Genomic DNA, 20,686 nt, shown 5'->3' with positions numbered 1-20,686 from the left:
AGTAAGTGACTCTGTCCAACACAGTGCGCTACGTGCCGTGGCAGAGAGGAGGGGTAAGAGACGGTCTTTCCTTTTTTTAAGATGAAAATACCTTTATTATTGTTTTACTTTTTCTTATAGTAAAATATAGGCTCACTGAAAAGAATAAAATAAGTACATCAGACATAAAAAGAAAAATGTCAAAATTACCTCATTTATGAGATTCTTGACATATATTTTTCATTCTTTGAAAAAGAGAAGACAGAATGAATGAATTGGGTCTACACTATAAATATGTGTAATAAATATGTTTTTGCTTAAAATATATAGAGAATACTTTTTTATGATCATTAGGTCTCTACATCTTCCACATTTAGTTCATTGTATGGATGTACTAGTGTTTATTTAAACAAACCTGTCACAGTTTCATTATAAAAATTGTGGTGATGAACATCCTTACACACAGATTTTGTGCACCTGACAATTTTCACAGTTTAAATTCTCAGTAGTGTAATTGCTAAGTCAGAGCTAGGTTTATTTTAAGTTTTTAGCGCATGTTGCCAAATTCACCTTAAGGGGGTTAGACCCGTGCAGACTCCATCTGAGACAAGCCCATCTCCACATCCTTTCTGGGAGTCAATCTATTTTTAAAATGTGAAATCCAGCTGCACTAAAGGACCCTGGGTATCACGCAACCACCCGTTTTCAAAGGCTCTTCCTGGGGCCTGACCACTGCCTTTGCTCTCGCAGGTTTTGGAAGGGGAAGAATTGCCCTGACCCAGACCACAGGAGTCCTGAGGAGTCTGGAGCAAGAGGAGCCCTTCGACCTGTCCCAGAAGCGCCGGGCATTCCAGTCCGATGGGGACAGCGCCAGGGGCAGCTCCTGCCACGAAGAGGAGGATGAGGACAACTGCTACGAGGTGGAACCGGACAGCCCGGGCCTGGCCCCCCAGAGCAGGCAGCTCTGCGTGCCCCAGGATCTCTCCACCAAGCCCCAGCCGCCCACCAGGGCACTCCGGGAAGCCTGTGAGGAGGAGAGGGAGGAGGAGGAGGAGAAGGAGGAGGAGGAGGAGGAGGAGAAGGAGGAGGACGACGTGCAGAAAGAAGACCGCCCGGAGAAGAGCAAGGGCAGCCTTGGGGCGGAGGGTGGCCAGGAGAGAGATGGCACCCGCAGAGATGAGTGTCCCCGCCTCAGGGCACTGCAGAGCTCCCGGCGGGGTGCCTCCTTCTCTGATTACTTGTACTTCAAGCACAGAGATGAGAGTTTAAAAGAATTACTGGAGAGGAAAATGGAAAAACAAGCAGTGCTTTTAGGTATCTAAGTGGACAGTTTTAGAATTCCATTTGGGAAATGAGAAGTAGGCTGTTCAAATATAGCTTTGTGCACGAACTGTCATTTGCTGGAGACTGGCGCATGGCGCGCAGCTTCACAAAGGGTTCAGACTAAATGATCAGGGACCCTCCGTCCTCAGTGATGTGAATGCTTCTCAGGTCATTCCCGGGCCCTTGATTTTTATAACACACAGGCAGGGTCTTCTTCAGTGTTATTTTATGCACCTCCAATATAATAAGCTGTACATATAGATATCTAGTTGTAAGCTGATGCTGACAGAGTATAGAAGCTCTATTTTTCCTTGACTAATATACAATACATGGTAAATTTCTTTAGAGCTGCAAAAATATGGTGCTTGACATGTTACCTTATTAATGACTATTTAGTTGAATGTGTGAAAGTTATAATATTTTTCAGATAGATGAAAATATGAGTAATTGTATATATAAAAATTGCCTTTATTAAAAAAATAAAAAATACCAGAAATGACACAGGAGGGTGAGTTATTGAAAAGGGTGTTCTCACACAGACTGCAGAAATAAGACAAAACTTCAACATAAAATAAATAATTTTGACTCAGGAAAGCCCAGCCACACTTAGAATTCTGCCTGGACCTGCCTTGCTCTGCTCTGCTACCTTCACTAGGTGCGGCATCAGGAGCATATTTTCAGATGGCCCAACAGTGCTCGCGCCTAGTGTCCTGAGCAAAGCTCCTTCCTGGGGACCTGGCTCGGAGGCTTCGTGTCCCAAAAATAAGAGTTGGTTTTTTCTCAGGGCTGGAGCAGGGGGAGCAGGGGACAACTTCTCTCTGAAACCTAAGATCTGACTTATTTGGAGTATTAGAATAACCAGCAGCTACTCGCTAGTTACGGAGAATCTGAGCTGGCTTCTCCAAGTGCCTGCACATTAGAATCAGCTCAGGGAGCCTTTTTAGAAACACCCATACTGAGACCTCACCCTCTAAGATTCTGATTGACTTTGTCTAGAGTGGAGGCCAGCATTGGTTACGTTTCTGAATCACCACATGGTTCTTATGTGCAGCCAGGGTTGAAAAACACTGACTGGGCTAAGACAGTGTCTCCCAGGATCCTTCCCAGGGTCTCCATAATATTTCCGTGTCTGGCTTCAGACTCATTAAGATGGAGAGCAGGAGACCTCGAAATCATAACGTTGACTTAGGCTTGTTACCTGTTCTGCAAGAGCCCCACAAGGGGATGTGCACACACATGCACACACACACACACATTATAAACACACACTGTCTTTATTACAAGATGATGCCTGTGATGTTTATGGTCACTTAATATGTCTCAAAATACGTAACCAGCTCATGGTGACTAATTGTTCCTTCCCAGACACTTGAATCATGATTCCAGCCAGTGATGATGATTATAATGGGTGGGTTGAGCCCAGCAGGTAGGCTTCCCTCAGGCACAGGCACTGAGTTAAGCAGTACTGACAGGATGTCACATACATGTGACTGACCATAAGCAGAAACCCTCTGGTACTGTGTCTGTGTTTATGTAAAAACTGCCTTTAGGTTGGTAGCTTCAACTCTGATTTGTAGTGTTAGGTACCGTTTATTATTTTGCTTCCTCGGCTCCCAAAGTCCCCAGTACATTTCGTTGGAAGATCTGGGTCACCTCTGAATGCTGGACGCTGGCCTTTTCTCTTGGCCAAGGTGCTTCCCCATTAGCTTCGCCCAGTTCTCATCACTCACTCGGCTGCTTTGTCATTTCCTGGTACATTTCTCCTGCCACTGTGCTTAAAGCTCCTTCCTTCAGCCTCACCACCACAAAGTGCCAAAGCTGCTTGGGTTTTCGATTGCCACCGCACTCGAAAGGGAGGGTGAGGGGAATATTGTGGTTTCTGCAATTACAAACACAACTCTCAGCCTAGAACCTGCTTTCCATGAACTATTAATATAGCTCATCAATGCCCTGATGAAATCACCCAGGAAGCTGACCGCGTGGTCTGTGAGGCCCCCAGCTCTTAGGGTCCTTTGACGCATTCATTCTTTCAGCAGTTATATGTTGAGGACCTACTATATGGCCTGCAGCTTTCCAGTTCATTCTGGGTCTGGCCAGCTAGAAAAGGAGCCAGGAAATCTAGAATAGCAAGCTCAAGTCCCTTCCAACCAAAACGGCTCATGTGGGAATGTTTGAGGAACAAGTTAATGTTGAGGCGGAGAGAGTACGTTCTAGAAGAGTGGTTTTCAAGTTGTCTATCGAGGAGCCGGGGTCACTCCAGGGCCCTTCCAGTGCTGCGAGGAGAGAAGGGGGCACTCTCAGCCCTCATGCCCCTGTCACTCAGAGTGGCTCCAATCTCATCTGTTTTATATGTGAGCCTTCTGGGTAAAATTGCATTTGGAGAAAAAGGTCCAGGGCAAGTAATAAAAAGTTGTTAAGGGGTTTGTTCTAAAGCCTGTTTATAGTTCTTAACTCTGGGGATGAGATATCTAATTAACTCTAACCCCATGGTTAGTATACAGTGACCTTCTGAGAACCAAAGTTCAAGTGTTGGTTTTGTATGGTGTTGAGTGACCAGTATCCTGGTTTTCCTGGGACAACCCTGGTTTATACCTGTTGTCCCAGGGTAATTAGCAGTAGTGTCACCTGAACTCTCCCACACGTCCCAGTTTGGGTACTAAGTTGTATGGACAGCTATGCATAAATGTAGAGCTCAGGGAAGGCTTGGCCAGCCCTGCCTAATGAGATCATTCACCTGAATGAAAACTGGAAGGAGAGCCTCTGCGGCCACCCCCAGGGAACTAAGGGAGCCCATCCAAGGCTACCAGTACTCTAGGGCCGGGACAGCATGACAGCAGTCACAGCGTGACACCCTGAAAGCAGGTCACTACCACATGATTTTCAGGCTTTTGAGCACTGTCACATTGAACCAGCCAACCTACCAGCCAAGCAGCATGTTTTTCTTTATCCTTTCAATTTAGGCCCATGACAATCCCCTTGTATTGCCTTTCAATTCTTTTATTCTTTCTTTAAAAAAAAAATTTGATTCCCCATTGGCCATGAGACTGAGGCTGACCTTTCATGACCCCACAAGGGTAGCTGGTGTATTTGTATTTGAATATCTTCCTCAATGTGCATATATATTTATTAAGCCCGGAAGGCATTTAATAAAATATTAACAGAGTGTTTTGAATCATGATCTTTGCTTTGCTGGAACAAAATATAACGGAGTTAACATTTAAAATCCTCTACATATTTGGACAACATTACACCAAATGTTGATTTTGTACAGAATTCTGGCTTGCCATTTAAAAATTAAAACTCCAGGTGTATAGCAGCCCAAGTTGTGAATATTGCTTTCTGATTCAGTGAAAAAGCAATTTACCTGAAAAGAACATGTAACCTATATTTTGTTAATTTAAGCAAATAAAGACATGTTGAAAAGCTGAGTTAATTATCTGTAAATACGCAAAATCTTGCAAGGAAGCCCCCGTCGTCCATGTATCAGTCCCGCCCCCACCCTCACACCTGTCGCCGTTGCGGGGGAGGTTCCCGCTGGCCGGGGCCTGAGCCCCGGGGACGCAGATGTCGGAGTCTCCGCCCCCAAGGCTTCAGAAAGCATGAATGACCCTGGGCCCAGCGGCAGGCAGATGGCATCCTCCTCATCCTCTCCATCTTTCCTATTTTAAAAACTTAGTTCTGGAAGGATGCCCTGAGGAAGAGGGAGGTTAGATGCAGGGTTGCCTTATTCTGCATCAGGTTCAGCCAAGAGGCGGTGTCTTCTAGCGGGCAAGCGCACAGCTGCTCGTGCCAGGTTCCTGGGTTTGAAGCCCGGTTCTCCCACTTCCAGCCTTTGGGACCTGAGACCAACCTATGAACTTCTCTGTGCCTCAGTTTCCTCATCTATAAAATGGGACTAAGAACAGTACCTTCCTCACCAGGTCGTTGTGTGAAGTTAAATAAGTTAATACGTGTGAGACATTTACGTGCCTGGCTCACAGTTCATGCTCTGTAAGAATTAGCCATTATTATCATCAACAAAGTGGCCAGAAAACAGAACTCAGCTCTCCCTCCTCAACACAGAACTCACAAAGCTGTGTCAGCATGGGGAACTGTCCATTTCTGTGGGTGCTCCCCTTTTAAACATTGTGCACTGTTATATGCCGACCACCGTGCCAGGAGATTTACACACTCAATCTCATTTAAGCCTCACACAACTCTGAGAAGCAAACATCGTCACCTCCGTTTTACTGATGTGGAAATGGAGGTTCCAGAGAGTGAAATAGCGTGCTTCAAATTACCTAGCTTGTAAGTCCCACCTTTGCCTTCAAAGCATTTTGCCTGTAGCAGGCTGAAGCCTCTGGAAATTGATGCTGAGACAAACATGAGTCAAGGTGCTTATTAGGGATTGGCATCAAGTTAAAAGGACAGACAGGAAAGAAGACTGAGCAAAGAGAGAAGCCAGATTGTGACCTAGGCCCAAGCAAGCCTCAGCAGGCAGCTCTGGGCAAGGACTGCTCATCAGAGCTGTGCCCCATTGGACAGAGATGTCCAGACCTCTGCACCCCCACCGGAAGGGCGTGACCTCAGAAAAGGGTGACACTTCAGCAGGGGCTGGAGGCCGTCTGCTGACCGCCCTCCTCGCAGGTCAATGCATGCCCTTCCTTGAAGAGAGACTGAGTGAGTCATCTCTGTGTCTACCCCGGTCCACCCCTTGCCTCACTCCCATCCGCTTCTCCATGCGTATGCATGCGCCGCTCCTCTGGGAGTCCGCTGGGCCCCTCTTCCTGAGGGAAAACTTAGCGGACCAGAGTGAGTGGGGCAAACTTCAGCCCCCACTGGGGCAATTGGCCTAAGAGACAACGGACACTCATTTCCTCCTTTCTCCATTACCTGTCTAGGTGTCTCTCATCATTCCAGTTGGCGTGATCCAGATCCTCATGGCCAAGGGGCCCGAGCCCTGGTCATCACGCTGCTATGGACTCAATGTTTGTGTCCCCCCAAAATGAGGGGTTGAGGCCCTAACCCCTAGTACAAGAGTATTTGGAGGTGAGGGCTTTGGGAGGTCATTCGGTTTAGAGAGAGTCATAAGGGTGAGGCCCTCGTAATGGGGTTAATGTTCTTATAAGAAAAAGGGGAGACCAGAGCTCTCGTTCTCTCACCCACACGAGGACATAGCAGGAAGGCAGGCATCTGAAAACCAGGAAGCAGACCCTCACCAGACACCAAGCCTGCCGGAATGCTGATCGTGGACTCCAGAACTGTGAGACATGAATGTTTGCTGTTTGAGCCACCCGGTCGCTGGCGTTTTGTTATAGCAGCTCAAATAGACACATGCCCTTGTCAGAATGAAGTCACTGCACCTGTCCATTTACAGTCACAAGTGGGGAAAGAAGTGCCAAAGGAAACCCAAGTGAGTCACTGGGTTCACACGCATTCTGCCCTGACCCATTGTGCAACGACAGCCTTACTCCTTCCTCACGATCAGCAGAACACGGCAGGAGACCAACGCAAGGTGAGGCTGACATGGAAAGCCACTGAGCACGCGGGTGACGTGAGGAGACTGACATTTTCTAAAGCTGTTTCTGGCTGCAGTGGGGAGGGTGGGTTGGAAGAAAGCCAGGAAGATGCTGGGAGACCATCAAGAGGCAGTTTTAATAGTCTATGAGAGATAATATTGGCCTGGCTTAAGGAGGTAGCAAAGAAGAAGCTAGAAGGCGGTGGTTCGAAATCTGTTTTGGAGGTCCAATTGACTTTTCTACCAAAGGCAAACTTTAATAGAAGATAAACGCATATTTTTTTCTAAGTACAAAATAAAATGACAATATAAGGCTCATCTCCTCATATGACAGAAGATGGTTTAGATTTTTATAGCTATCGTAAAACTCATGGTCTTCACTTGGTGGTCAAAGGGCATATTTACCAAGTATGTAATACATGTAGAAGTAAGTGCATCTTGGTTTTTTCTCAGTTTTGTTCTGGGTCACAATTTGTGATGAAGTAAAGAGTCGAGATTGAAGAGGACTATGAAGCTTCTCAGACACAGATCCTGGGAAGAAATGACAGAAGTGAAAACAAATGAGCAGAGAATTAGAGACCAGAGAGCCAGAGGAAAGAGGCCAGGACTCCGAGACCATAAGGTGAGGCTGCAGAATCCCTCTCATCCCTAAGGGCCAAGAGCACCTCCAGTCCAGCCAGTTAACTAATACATGTTCATGAAAGTGAACTTGCATGGTCAAAGAACTGTTAGTTAATCTGCACCATTTATTTATTAACTAGATGTCCTCCAAATACATTGTCATTTTTAACTGTTCGGTTCTCAAAGGGTGACACTCTTGTGATCTGGAAGATGTTTATCTGGTACACACATTATTTTGTAACAAGAGAGAATAGATGAGATGTTGTCCTATTTTAAGTCCTAAAGTGAATCGGCCGTGGCACTACAGACAGCACCTTAAGAAGAAATAAAAAACAAAACACATGGAAAAAGTTTGTCCCCGCCCTTGAGGAACACACAGTTCTCGGCAGGCCTCGGGGGGCCGGCAGGAACATGGCTCATGGTGTTTCAAATCTCCTTTCTCCAAATCTCCAAAACTTTAAAGCTAAAAACTGTCCTCTCTGTGAAAACCCAGGTGCAAACACAGCCGGTTCGCTGAATCATTGTGTCATTTCTTTCTTTCTTTCTTTCTTTTTTTTTTTTTTGCACAGCAGAGTTGAGCCAAAAGTAACTTCCAGCCCCGTTACAAAGTCATGCTACAACTGGAGGAAGACGTGCTCATTTGATAGCTGGGGAGTGACCCTCAGAGGGTCCCTGGGGACCCAGTATCAGTGGCGCTCACTGCTTCCTCTTCCCTGGATGCAACAATATATTAAGAGACAGAAAAAAAGGAGGTTGGCTCTTTTCATGATTTTCCTTTTTAATTTTTGTTGAAAATGGAACTGTGTTCTCTTGATCCTTCAAACAAATGGAGGGGAAGTGGAAGCCCAAAAGTTTCTGTTAGGTTCCCCAGAGAGGGGGCCTGTGTTTGTGATGTGATATGGGAAAGGTCCTGTGTATCTGCTGCATTGTCCTGATGTACCAGAGTGATTTGCGGTAGGAAGTGTGGGATGAATACAATTTCTATGTCAGAGAAAGTGATGGAGCCACAGCCTTTGAATCAAAGATCTCAACTGGCCCTTCATCTGTAAGATGTGTTTCCCCTGACCACCACCCCCCATCTTTATTAGAGGATGAAAGAAATGCAAGAACTCTCTCTGAACTTGACCCAAACAAGAAGCCCAGCCAGAAAACCTTGCTATTCAGAATGCACGTGGGCAGGGAGGGGGAGAGGAGCGGGGTGCTTGGGCGGGCAGGCTGGAGAGCACAGGCAAGTGGAGGGGGGCTGCTACAGCTTCTGGCATGTCCCTGAAGAATCACTTTATACCGACGTTTGAAATGCGCACTGTGAATCTTTTCACAGGGCAGATCTTGAAGTGGTCTTTGGAAGGAAAATGGAGAGGTACATTAAGAGACAACTAAAAGGATTACAAGGATACTTCTTTCATTTTAGCAATTCATCATATTAAGATGCTGGCAAATAATTTTGTTTCTTCTAGAAAGTAGTATTAATGAAACTGGTCTCCAGCCTGTGAAGGATGAGGGGATGGATGAGGTAAAATCTATTATTCATTCTTGGCTTGCAGAGACTGTGTGATTTGTCATTGTTGAAGGACAGCTTCCCTTCCAACCTGCAGCAAGTCTAGCAAAGAAAACGGCTTCACTTGGAGTGGCAGGTTCTCCAAGTCAGAAAAATGCTTAAAACCCTGAGCCGTGGCTGTGCAAGACTGTGTACATAGGGCATTGAGTCGGCTGCCTTTTCTCACTCATGGGAAGCCAATGGAAAATATAAGAAATGTAAATTCTGCAGCAATAGCAAAGTTATTACAGGAGGAAAAAAGCAAAAAATCAAAGCAAGGCGATGCAGAGCCTTAGAAACAGATAATTACAATGCCCGCATCCCAGGGGACATTCATAAACAGTCATCGAGTATAATGACGCATCTCTGTGAAGCAAGCACTGCCACCAGGGGCCAATCCCCTCAGAAATCACTCTAAGCCGCTGCTATCAGCGGACACAGGTGATCTTTGTGGATTTCAAAGGGCTAGACTTTGCGAAAGCTCAGTGCGCCTCCTCACTGCTAATCTCCTTACCTTCCTGCAGGGACACTTTACTTTTGATCTCAGATTTGTGTAATTAAATGCTTCACCTTGTTCAGATAAACTCTGAGCCAAGAGTTTAGCCACCACTACGCCATCCCCAGCAAGTTTTTAGACATACTTGAGATCCAATGTAGCCTTGGGAGACTAGAAGAAGGGTGTAAGATGGACACATGAACTTACCAGAAAGATTCTTCAAGAAGACCTGTACAAAATGCTGCTGTCCAAAATATGCATCTTTCCATTACGGTCAATTAAATCTCCATGGAGAAAGAAGGGCTTCCCAAATGGTGGGGTGAGGATCCCAGGGAAACCTCACCCTCAGACAGAGCTATGAAACTGGTTAAAACAAGCGAAGACAATCATCCAAAATCTCTGGACGCTGACCAAAGGGCTTACAGCTGTTTAAGAAATATTTCTTCAGTGACATCTACAGAAACCCAGCAGGGATGGTAGAAGGCATGGCCGCCGGACCAGATCCATGATCTGGAAGATCACTCCAGTGGACTCGACAGCCCAGTGGCAACCCCCATCCCCCCAGCTTCATGCTGAAGGCCTCTCCCACAGGGGTAGGGGGGTGTCCAGGCATGGGGGAAGTTCCCCAACCCCAGGCCCTGCTCAGTAAGGAGGCGCTGAGTAGAGCAGCTGGTGAGGAAAGCCCCTCCTTTCCCCACAGGCCCGTGTCATGGAAGAGCGATTGCAGTGGATTTCCAAGTGGATATTCCAAGTGGCAGCTCCCACCCTCCCCAGTTCCTGGGGTAGGAGAGCCATGCCCGGCCAGCTGAGTGGCCAGGGAGCATCGGCAGGGCCCGTTCCCCGGACGGACGGTGCTGCAGAGCCCCTTGTCTGGGGGAGGTGGCAACAGCTGGTGGTGATGTTTGAATGCCACCGTGAATGTAATCAATGCATTCTCACGTTTTATAATACGTTCTTTTTTACTGTGGTAAAATATACATAACATAAAATGACTGTTTGAACTGTTTTGAAGTGTGCGATTCAGTAGCATTAAATACATTCATAATGTTGCACAACCACCACCACTGTCCATTTCCAGGAATTTTTCATCATTCCAAACAGAAACTTTGTCCCCACTAAACAATAACTCCCTACTCTCCCCACCCCCTCATCCCTGGTAACTTACACCCTACCTTCTGGCTCTGCGAATTTGACTATTCTAGATAAATTAATCTAAATGGAATATTTGTTCTATTTATCTGGCTTATTTTACTTAGCTTTATGTTTTCAAGTTTCATCCATGTTGTAGCATGTGTCAAAATTTTATTCCTTTTAAACACTGGAAAATATTTCATCATCTGTATCTATATCTATCTATATCTATAACTATATCTATATCTATGTCTACCTATATAGCCACCTGTTGTTTATCCTTCATCTGTCATGTAATGAACATTTGGGTTGTTCCCACTTCTTAATTCTTGTGAGCAATGCTGCTATAAATATTAGTGTAGAAATCTCTGTTTGAGTCCCTAATTTCATTCTTTGGGTACATACCTGAAAGTGAAATTGCTGGGTCATATGCTAACTCTTTGTTTAAATTTTGAGGAACTGCCAAACCGTTTTCCACAGCAGAAGCACCATTCTGTATTCCCACCAGTAGTGAACAAAAGTTCCAATTTCTCAACGTCCTCTCTAACACTCATAATTTTCCATTTTTTGGATAATAGCCATTCTAATGGGTGTTAAGTGGTATCTCTTGATCATAATTTTTAAATTTCTTCAATCTGTTCAGCTGTTAAGCCTGAGATCCTTATCTAGTTTTATAATCTTGTTGTTTTTCTCATGAATATAAAAAAGGAAAAATAAAAGATGGACTGGCACTTCTTCCTTACAAAGAGCAACTGAATGCCTCAGTGACTTATCTGGGTTTAATACACATTGTCTTGTACCTTCAAAGCACAAGGACTCGGCTTCATATTTTTAAAGAAGTATTTATCAGGGTTGTTTTATTGTGTTTTGCCAGTCCATTGTAGGGGGTGGTCCTATTTTCCCTTGACACCAAGTCACCAAGTGACTAATACCGATAGCAAGCTGGCAGTACCTTTGGTCGGCCCTTATAAAGCTTGTACCAAAAAAAAAATCGGGGTTAGTTTTTCTGCACCCAGCCGGGGAGAAGTGCCTCCTCCATGTGGACGGTGGGGAAGTGCATGCAGAAGAGCTTGTATCCCATCAGGACTCAGATCACTGGGGACTGTCTATCCCCTTGTTCAAGCCTGCAGATTTTAAACTGCAAAAATTTTACAAATGTATACACCCCAAACCTCCATGAGCCATTTGTTTAGAGAGAAACAAAACCAATGTGGCTAGTTAAGTACTAACATGAGTCATTTAGTGATTAAAACCTATACCTCGTCTCTAAACTATAGAACAGTGTTTATTCATCAAAACCGTGATACCCTTAAGGCTAAAAATTTTCCTGTAAATATTTTCCAGCCATTATTTTCCCATTTGAAATTAAAAAGTAAAGGGGATCAAAACCTTTACTTACTCACCCAGTGACTGTTGACTGAGCACCTGCTGTGTGACAGGCACCGGGCCGGGAGGCCGTGGAGGTGGCAGGATGGGCACGGCAGACACGGTCGCTGGCTGGGATGGCCCTGGGAGGCCGTCATATGAAAAGGCCATTCAGATAAATACCCTAATAAATAGCGATACATAAGTAATATAGAAAGTTTCCAAATTATAAGCAAAATAATTACACTCCTATTGAGGCAATGATGATAGAATTCTGCTCATGTAAAATAAGTATGTATAATATTAGCGACTAGTAAAACTATTTTTTAACACTGTATTGGTAGAGGTTGCCAATCTAGACACCTTCTTCTTCAACAAAATTTTAAATGTCTTCCCTGGTACTAGAAATCCTTTTTCCGGAGCTTTACAAGGAAACAGTGGAGAAGGACTAGAGTGCTAACTATTATAAGAACCACACAGCAAGGTTCCTGCCCTCCATAGCTTGTTCCTACTTATCTAAGCAATGAAGTTAACATCGCTTTTGGCTTCTCATTAAGCACATGCTTTAAGAAGGAAATTTAAGAGTCGAAGTCTTTATATTGAACTGAACATTTTTTCAGTCCTCACACCTGTAGGGTTTAGAGCTTTAAAGAACTTAGAAATATCCCCAAGCTCACATTGATATTTGTCTAAAGATACAGCATGATTTATAAGACCCACCCCCTCACCCTTCTCCCCTGGCCAGCTTGTGGAGAGTCAACATGAGAGTTCCTCAACAGTGGCCCTGGGGGTGTCTCCCCCAACCATAGGAGCTTGCATTCCTGGAAGAACCCCATCTCCCCTTACATTACTCCAGGTCACTGTGGGCCTAGGATGCAGGAGTTCTGAGCAGTTCTAGTGAAAGAACATGCTGTCCAGACAGGCTCCATGTGAAGCCCAGCTCTGCCACCTGTTAGCTGTGTGGCCTTGGACTGACTACTTAACCTTTCTGAGCCAGTTTCCTATCTGTCACATAGAGATGGAGCAGGGTGGTAGTGACAAGAACAGGCCCTGGGCTCAGGCAGACCTGGGCTCTGGTCCTTTCTCTGTCTTACACCTGTGATATAACCTGGAAGAAATTATTCTCTAAGCTTGAGTTTTCTCATCCTCAGAACTGGGAATCACTAGCATTTGCTTCATAGAGTTGTGAGACTTAAAGCAAAATAAGCACTCCATACACATTAGTTCTTACTACACTTACTACAGCAACCACATTGGAATGTGCCTAGAGCAGGGCCTGGCACACAGTGACTGACTGCCGCTCTCCTATCCTCTTGAGCTGACCTGAACACAAACAAGGGGTCATTTGTGCTGCTCTGGGGGTGATGGCGAAAGATACGGGCGAATTCTCCCGCACCTGCACCCCTTTCCCTGCCTTCTCATTTACTCCACTCCCCTGGTTTCCCCACACAACAGATCCCTCTTCTGAGTGACAGAGCCACTTTCTGCCATGTAACCCAATAGGCTACAGGGAGACAGATTCTTGACCAGGGCTGACTAGCATTTGCATTCTCTTCGTGGAGCTGCATCTGAGAGCATCTGGAGGGAAAGCACCTCCCCAGCTGTGAGAGACAATGAAGCAGAATGACAGAGCCAGGTGCTCTTACTGATATTCCAGTCACCAGCACCAAATTATAACACATTAATGCCAACTTCTGAGGCAGTTTCAGATTTATGTTGTTTCCAGTACATTAGCAAGGATAACGTTTAACTTTTAAAATAACAATTTAGCAAGCAGAGAGCAAAGACTCTTAGGATTTCTATTATACAAGGCCAACACCTGAATTTTACCCCAGGCCTGTGATGCGGCATAGAGAGCACTGTTTTTCAGACTACAGCTGTACCCAATTTTTGTTGGGTGCCCAACAACATTAATGGGTAGCAACCCATTAATGGCTCATAAAATCAAGTGGGTTGAGACCTGCATTTTTATAAAATAGGATAGACCAGAATAAAATCTATCTGAGGATATTATGCATAATAAGGCTTAGTGCTTGGGGTGTTACTTTTACTAGATAGATAGATAGATAGATAGATAATAGACAGACAGCTAGATAGATAGATATAAATGTAAAGGTTTTTCTTGCTGCTGGTCATGGTCAAAATAGTTTGAAAGCCACTTAAATACTAGATGTACAAAAATAACATGTGCATTTTATCAAATAAATGAAAACACTCAAGACTAAAGAAAACTGAGTCATGGGCCAATTAGAAATTTCCAGATTAGCATGTTTCTGAAATTAAAAGGGCTCTTTTAGATTCCACATATAAGTGAAATCATATAATATTTGTCATTCTTTGTTCAACCTATTCACTTAGCATAATACCCTCTAGGTCCATCCACGTTGTCACAAATAGCATGATTTCATTCTTTTTATGGATGATTCATGATCCATTACATATAAGTACCACAACTTCTTTATCCACTCATCTTTAAATGGACGCTTGTTTCCATATTTTGGCTCTTGTATACATATTTTCAAGTTAGTGTTTAGATTTTTTTGGATAGATACTCAGAAGTGGAATTTTTGGGTCATATAGTAGTTTCATTTTTAATGTTTTTGAGGAAACTGTTTTCCATAGTGGCTACAAACAGAAAAAAAAACCCTCATAGACACAGAGAACAAGCTAATGGCTGCCAGACGGGAGGCTGTTGGGGAGATGCGAGAAAAAGGTGAAGGGGATTAAGAAGTACAGACTTCTAGTTATAAAATAAGTCATGGTAAAATTAGAAGAAGCTTACGTATATTTGATCCTAGATAGGACATTACAAAACTAGGCATCACAGTAATTTTTTAAATTCCTTCTTGCTGAAGATTCTGTCTTTAAAGGAAGATGGTCATAAGAAATGAGCCTCTAGCTGCATGACTGGCATAAGTTCCTGGCAGAAGTTATGAAGAAAAACATTGAACAGGATAAAATTGAATGGCATTTCTGAAACTAATAGACTCTATTAGTGGGTGGGAGAAAAATTCCTAGAACAATGATAACATCGAGTCTTATGAAGGGTATCAGGTCTGAAAGAAAGATGAAGCAGTATCAGGAAGTCCACAGTCTGTACCCACATAGAACGGGTTATTGATGTTATTGAGGGAACAATGAATAATTTTCAGGAGGAAATAATGGGATTCACAAACAATATTTATGACTTCTAATATTTATATAATAAACCCAAAATATGATTGTTAAAGTAATCCAATATTTTAATATGAGCTAAATGTCTGCTGATACATCTTTATAAAAGATTTGGGACCATATTGTAAATAGAATCTCAGAGTTATTGTTAAAATTGACACAGAGATTACTGATATTCCAGGGACTTCCACTATTCAGGTACCTACAGAAAATCTCATCTTCCTAATAACAGAGCATCTCATAAATTCATAATGCCCATTGCTAACAACATCTTTTCTCAGAAGAAAATGGATCAATAAAGGCAATACTGGCCTATGCTTAATTCTGAGAAAAAAAATGTAGAACTGCTTGGTAAAGTGGAAATGCAGTGAACCTCGGGAGACAGCCGCCAGCGGGCATTTGTCCTTCAGCACCCTATCATGCATTCAGCCCACTACAGGCAATGCACCCGAGCTCCCTGCAGAGAGATTACCTCCCCACACGTCAATCAGGATTCCCTGCCTTCTCCCAGCCAAGGCACGGGTGTTAGACCAATCAGATGCGCTGTCTTTCCTAGGACTTTTAATTTTAAATAAACTGACACAAAGACAGACTAATTCCTGCAGAGTGAATCCTGGGCCAACTCTTGTTCTGTCTGTTTCAGAGCCTGGTTCTGAATCTTCTTATTCGTCTGTGAGCTTCCTAATAACCCTTCCAACAAAATCCATTTTTGTTTAACTTAGCCACAATCTGTTCCTTCTGCTACTAACCTTATAACCATATTGAATATAATATCCATACACTATTTATTGAATATAACACTCCATATCATTCTTGTCATAGCCAGGAGAAAAGCAGAGGGGCACAATGAGGCATCCATCTGAGATTTCAAAAGCTCACAGAATATATAAGTATGTTGATATAGCTAGAGTCTATAAAGAAGGAAGTGGTTCTACAAAAAAAAATCTGAAAATATAATTTTTAAAAGTGATCTTGGGTAAAAGGATTAAGCACGCGCGCACGCACACACACACACACACACACACACACGCACACAAAACCTCATAGACACAGCAACACCATGGTGATTTTCAGAAGGAAAGAAGGGTGAAGAGAGGTAAAACAGGGTAAGGGAGGAAAAATGGTGATGGAAGGAGACTTGACTCGGGATGGTGAACACACAATAAAATATACTGATGATGTATTATGGGATTGTACACCTAAAACATATATAATTTTATTAACAATTGTCACCCCAATAAAGTCAATAAAAAAGAAAAAAAATTTAATGATCTTGGTGTGAAGGAAAAGAGAGAGAAATGTAAAGAAGAACTGAGTGACTAATGGGCCACCAATGAAATCAGATTATGAAAGACCACACACACAGATGCTCAGAGAACAGCGCATTACTATTACTAAGGGGAAAAAGAAAGATTGGTGTAAGAGTACACATCACAGCTGGTAGACTGGAGCCAAATAAATAAATAAATAAATCCAAGCTTATGAAAAAATTTTGAGGCATCTAAGTGGTCCTTTGGTGGATATCCCATCGCAAGAATGGCCAGGATGGTATACTGAAGCTGATGTTCTAAGGCTAATGGATGACAGGAGGGAATAGAATTTCTTCTCAACTTCTATTTTTCTTCATCTTCTTTGTGAAAGTTAAAGATATTCAAACCTGGAAGTGTGGAATAAACATGGTTAGGAGGTAACTGGAGTCCAAGATAGGCGCTGAGATAGTGGGAGAACAGGAAGCCTCTGTCAAAGACTTCATCCTTCAGACCTGGATGGATTCTATCCCAAGACACTGAAAACTAACCAAAGTAAGTGTAGAATCACTGTCAGTGATTTGGGGAAAATAAACAAAAGGAGAAAACGCACCTGAAAATTGGAAATAGACAAATGACTATTTTTGAAAAGAGGTAGGATAATATAGTATTGGGTTTTGGAGTCTACAAATAGTCAACTTAATGTGAAGCCTGGTTATTTTTAATGTTCTTCTTTTAGTTTATATTTTATGACATTTTTGGTAATGAGCAAGTGTTCCTTTTATATTAAGAAAAATAATAAAGAGATTCATTACAAAACAAAAATCCATTGGCTGAAATAATATAAAAACAAACCAGATGAAAGTTAACCAGAATAACTTTAAAGCCCTGTGTCAAAGTAAAAAACAAACAACAAACAAAACAAAAAACAAAAAAACACATAAGTATAAAATGAAGAGAGATACCAGTAGGTTTGAAAATAGTTTATTTGAAAAATGTTTGGAAGTCTTGGGTCCAAAGTCAGTATGTGCCAAGAAAGTAAACAAATGCAATTACAGGCAGTATGACTAGTGTATAAAAGACTGAGAGAAGGGAAGTAATGTTCCAATGAACTGTGGTCAGATCCCACATAGCTCTGTGTCTAGTTCTGAGCTCTACATACGAAAGTAGGCATTGAAGGCTTAGAGAATGATTAGAAGAGGGTCATCTGAGCAGTGACAGGTTTGAAGACCACATCACCTGAGAATGTATGACCTAATTTAATTGTCCTAAGTCAGAGAAGACTTCAGGGATGACAGCTGTCATAACAACCGCTTGTTCAGTAGTGGGAGAGGACAGAATAGAATCCGCAGAGCAGATAAACCTACCTTGCAGGGGCTGCGATTTGGGAAGTTTCCAGCATCTGGAAGGTAAATGGAGAATAGGAACATCTTGCCAATAACAATAGGCAAAGGGCCAGCAGAGGAATTAGTATCAGGGGCATCCGAGAGCAGAGAGTGGAGCCCAGTTATTTCTGGTCCTTAGAGCTTTCCATTTCTTGTGGAGTTGTGGTACCAGGCAAACGACAAAGCAAGCAACTCAAAAATGGGGATCAAGAGAAGTGTTCAGTTAGCACTGACTAGTGCTTCTAAAAGTGTGCTTCTTACACTAGCAGCACAAGCAGCACCTAGAAACTAGTTAGAAATGCAAATTCTTGGGCCCAGACCAACTGAAATTAGAAACACCCAGCAATCTGTATTCAAACAGCCCTCCTATGATTCTAGTTCATGCTCAAGTTGAAGAACCACTGGCTTAGTGATTAAGTCCATGGACTTGAGAGACAGAATGCCTGGGTTTAAATCCCTGCTCTGCCAGTAACTAGCTGTGTGATCTCAATTTCCTCATCTATAAAATGGGGATAAAAATAATACCTACCTCATAAGGTAGTTTTGAGACTTAACTCTCACACATACATACACTCAAAGTGTTTAGAACGGTGATTAGCCCATGTGATAGCCAACATTGCTCTTATCATGAGTCATTAGAATGCGGGTATACAACCAACCATCACCTTGCTTGATGTGGAAGCCCAGGGGTTTGAATTCAAGGACCCTTTCACCTGGGTCCCTAAGTAGCCTTCAGTGAGGGGAAAGCAGTTCTAACTGTGGAAACTGGGGAACTCAGGGAGCCAGGTGGGTGAGTGTACTAACTGGCTTTAAATGTTTGAATACTCTGCTGCCCCATTCCATGTTACTTCTAAAAAGCAAAACTAAGGCTAAAAGGTGGAGTGTGGAATGTTTTTAAGATAAGGAAGAACTTCGAAACCTGTTATAACTGTCCAGGAATGGAATGAGCCACCTCCAGAAGAAGCAGGCTCTTCCTGCCTCCTGTGCATTGCAGTCTGACACTAGGTCGGCCTTCCCAAGGGGTGTCAGGAAACAGATTTCTAAATTGGAAGGGGACCTGGTGTCTCCACAAATCCTTCTACTTTCTAGAATCTAAGAGTGTAGATCTTTGAGCAGGTAGATTTGCAGGTAGGCCCTGCCTCCTCCCCTTGAATGCCATTTCTATGAGCATAAACGTCCCCTCCCCATCTCCACTCTTTCCTTTTGGTTCACATTTATTTCAGCTTTAGAATCCAGATGTGACCTGATTTTGAGTCTGGAATGAATTAATATGTAACAAGATGGGCTATTGTAATGCTAACTGTTGCCTTTTTGTTTGGTTTTTTTTCCCCCCTCTTTACCCTAGACTTTTGGAAAGAAACAAAGGGGATTTTACCCCCTTTACCCAACAAATAAAGGCTAGGCAGTTGGGCCTTTATTCTTACTGTCAAGGGGGAGTTACCAGTGGTTTTACATGATTTAGCAATGCTCTGTGCTCAAGCAAGCACAAACACACACACACGCGCACACACACACACACACACACACACACAGAAGGAAAGCCGCAGACCCCGGGAAGACAACCGCAGAGAGACCTTATTTTCAAAGGCCTGAGATGACCCTGCATGGAGAAAGCCTTTGTGTTTTGAAGATAAAAGAGGAGAGTGTTTCTCATTGGGGCTGCTGGTTTCCAGGCTACTAGAAGAAACGAGGGCTTGTGGGCTCCTCGTGGGACTGGGTCCAACCCGCAGGACCAGATGCCTGCAGATGCCAGACACCAATGACATTGCTGGCCTTCTGAGCAGGGCTGGGCCTGTATGTCCAGGCCTCCAGTGGAGGCAGAGACCTGCGGGAACCTGTCCGGAGTGGCCTCACCGACCAGAGGGGCAGCATTCAACAGCAGCGGTGTGCAGCAGAAGGCCAGTGATGGTAGCCTGACCGGAGCGAACTGGGCCCCTACACAGACACGCACACACATGCACATCCACACACAAATGCACTTGCGCACACATTTTTGGAGAGCATGTAGGAGGAGCCACTGTCCAGGTGCACGCCAAAAGTAAAGGAAAACATGAAAAATGGCAGATATTAGACTGATGCTGACCCTCCCAAGTGGGATGTTGGGGCCAGAATGGGTTGTTGAAGCTGTAGCAGTCTGATACAGCCCATACGTGTTATAAAGCTATAATGCGTTTCCTGAGTACCTCGGAAGGGGCACAGCATCCAACGTGACGTGGACTCTGCCTGTCTCTTTTGGAAAACAAGTGTCTGGAAATTATTTCAAAGGCTCGACCAAGTTGCAAAATGCCTCCTATCCCTTATGGTGCTCATGGGGCCTTTCTGTCATCACTTTAGTGTCATGGGGAAAGGAAATATAAACCCAAGTCCAGCAGTGGGAAGACAGCCTCTGCCTCTGATTTGCCTGAGCCTCCGAGACTGTGAGCCGAGGGCTGGGCGCCAGGGACAAGGACTGGCTCTGCTTCAGCTGTCCGCAAGGGGAGAAGCTGCTTCCCATAGTCTTTTATTTACATGCTACAATGTTGTCTTTTGGTCTGAATCCTGGATGTGTTCCTGGGTTGCTTTATTTTATATCAGTTTAAACACAGGCATAAGAAGCTGCCTTGCCTGAGAAAGGGTAAACTCCAGTATTTCAGGGCCTGAGGCAAGTCTCCTGTTTCTGAGATCTCTACCAGGGGTGCTAACAGCCCTTCACATAATTCTGTGAGAAAATGATTCCCTATCTTACTTTTGAGTTTATGCAATGATGTCTATGCTGATGTGGTTAATTTCAAAGGGAACACATGAGTACTCATTCCCTCATCATTAAATACACACACATGCACGCATGCACACACACACATAGGACACCTACTGTGAACCTTGTAACTGGGCTGCATTTGGGGGTGGGAAACCGAGGAGAAAAGTTCTTCCAAATCTTTGCTGTCCAGCAGG

The 20,686-nt window shown here is 43.8% G+C and overlaps 1 protein-coding gene across 1 annotated transcript in view; it reads left to right on the top strand.

Moving 5' to 3' along the window:
* The window catches only part of ZNF366 (zinc finger protein 366), a 58,195-nt gene extending 56,371 nt beyond the window's left edge, over positions 1 to 1,824 (top strand). The window contains exon 5 of the mRNA XM_054578483.1: positions 730 to 1,824. Coding sequence (XP_054434458.1) covers positions 730 to 1,301 — 572 coding nt within the window. The 3' untranslated portion in view covers positions 1,302 to 1,824. The remainder of the gene's footprint in view (positions 1 to 729) is intronic.
* Positions 1,825 to 20,686: the final 18,862 nt, after the last annotated feature.

Source organism: Pteronotus mesoamericanus, unplaced genomic scaffold (assembly GCF_021234165.1).
Source record: "Pteronotus mesoamericanus isolate MK-2021 breed Mesoamerican mustached bat unplaced genomic scaffold, CSHL_Meso_final contig_50, whole genome shotgun sequence".
NCBI classification, from domain to species: domain Eukaryota; kingdom Metazoa; phylum Chordata; class Mammalia; order Chiroptera; family Mormoopidae; genus Pteronotus; species Pteronotus mesoamericanus.
The sequence above is the reverse complement of the archived record's forward strand: the minus strand, read 5'-3'. Positions and strand labels throughout refer to the sequence as shown.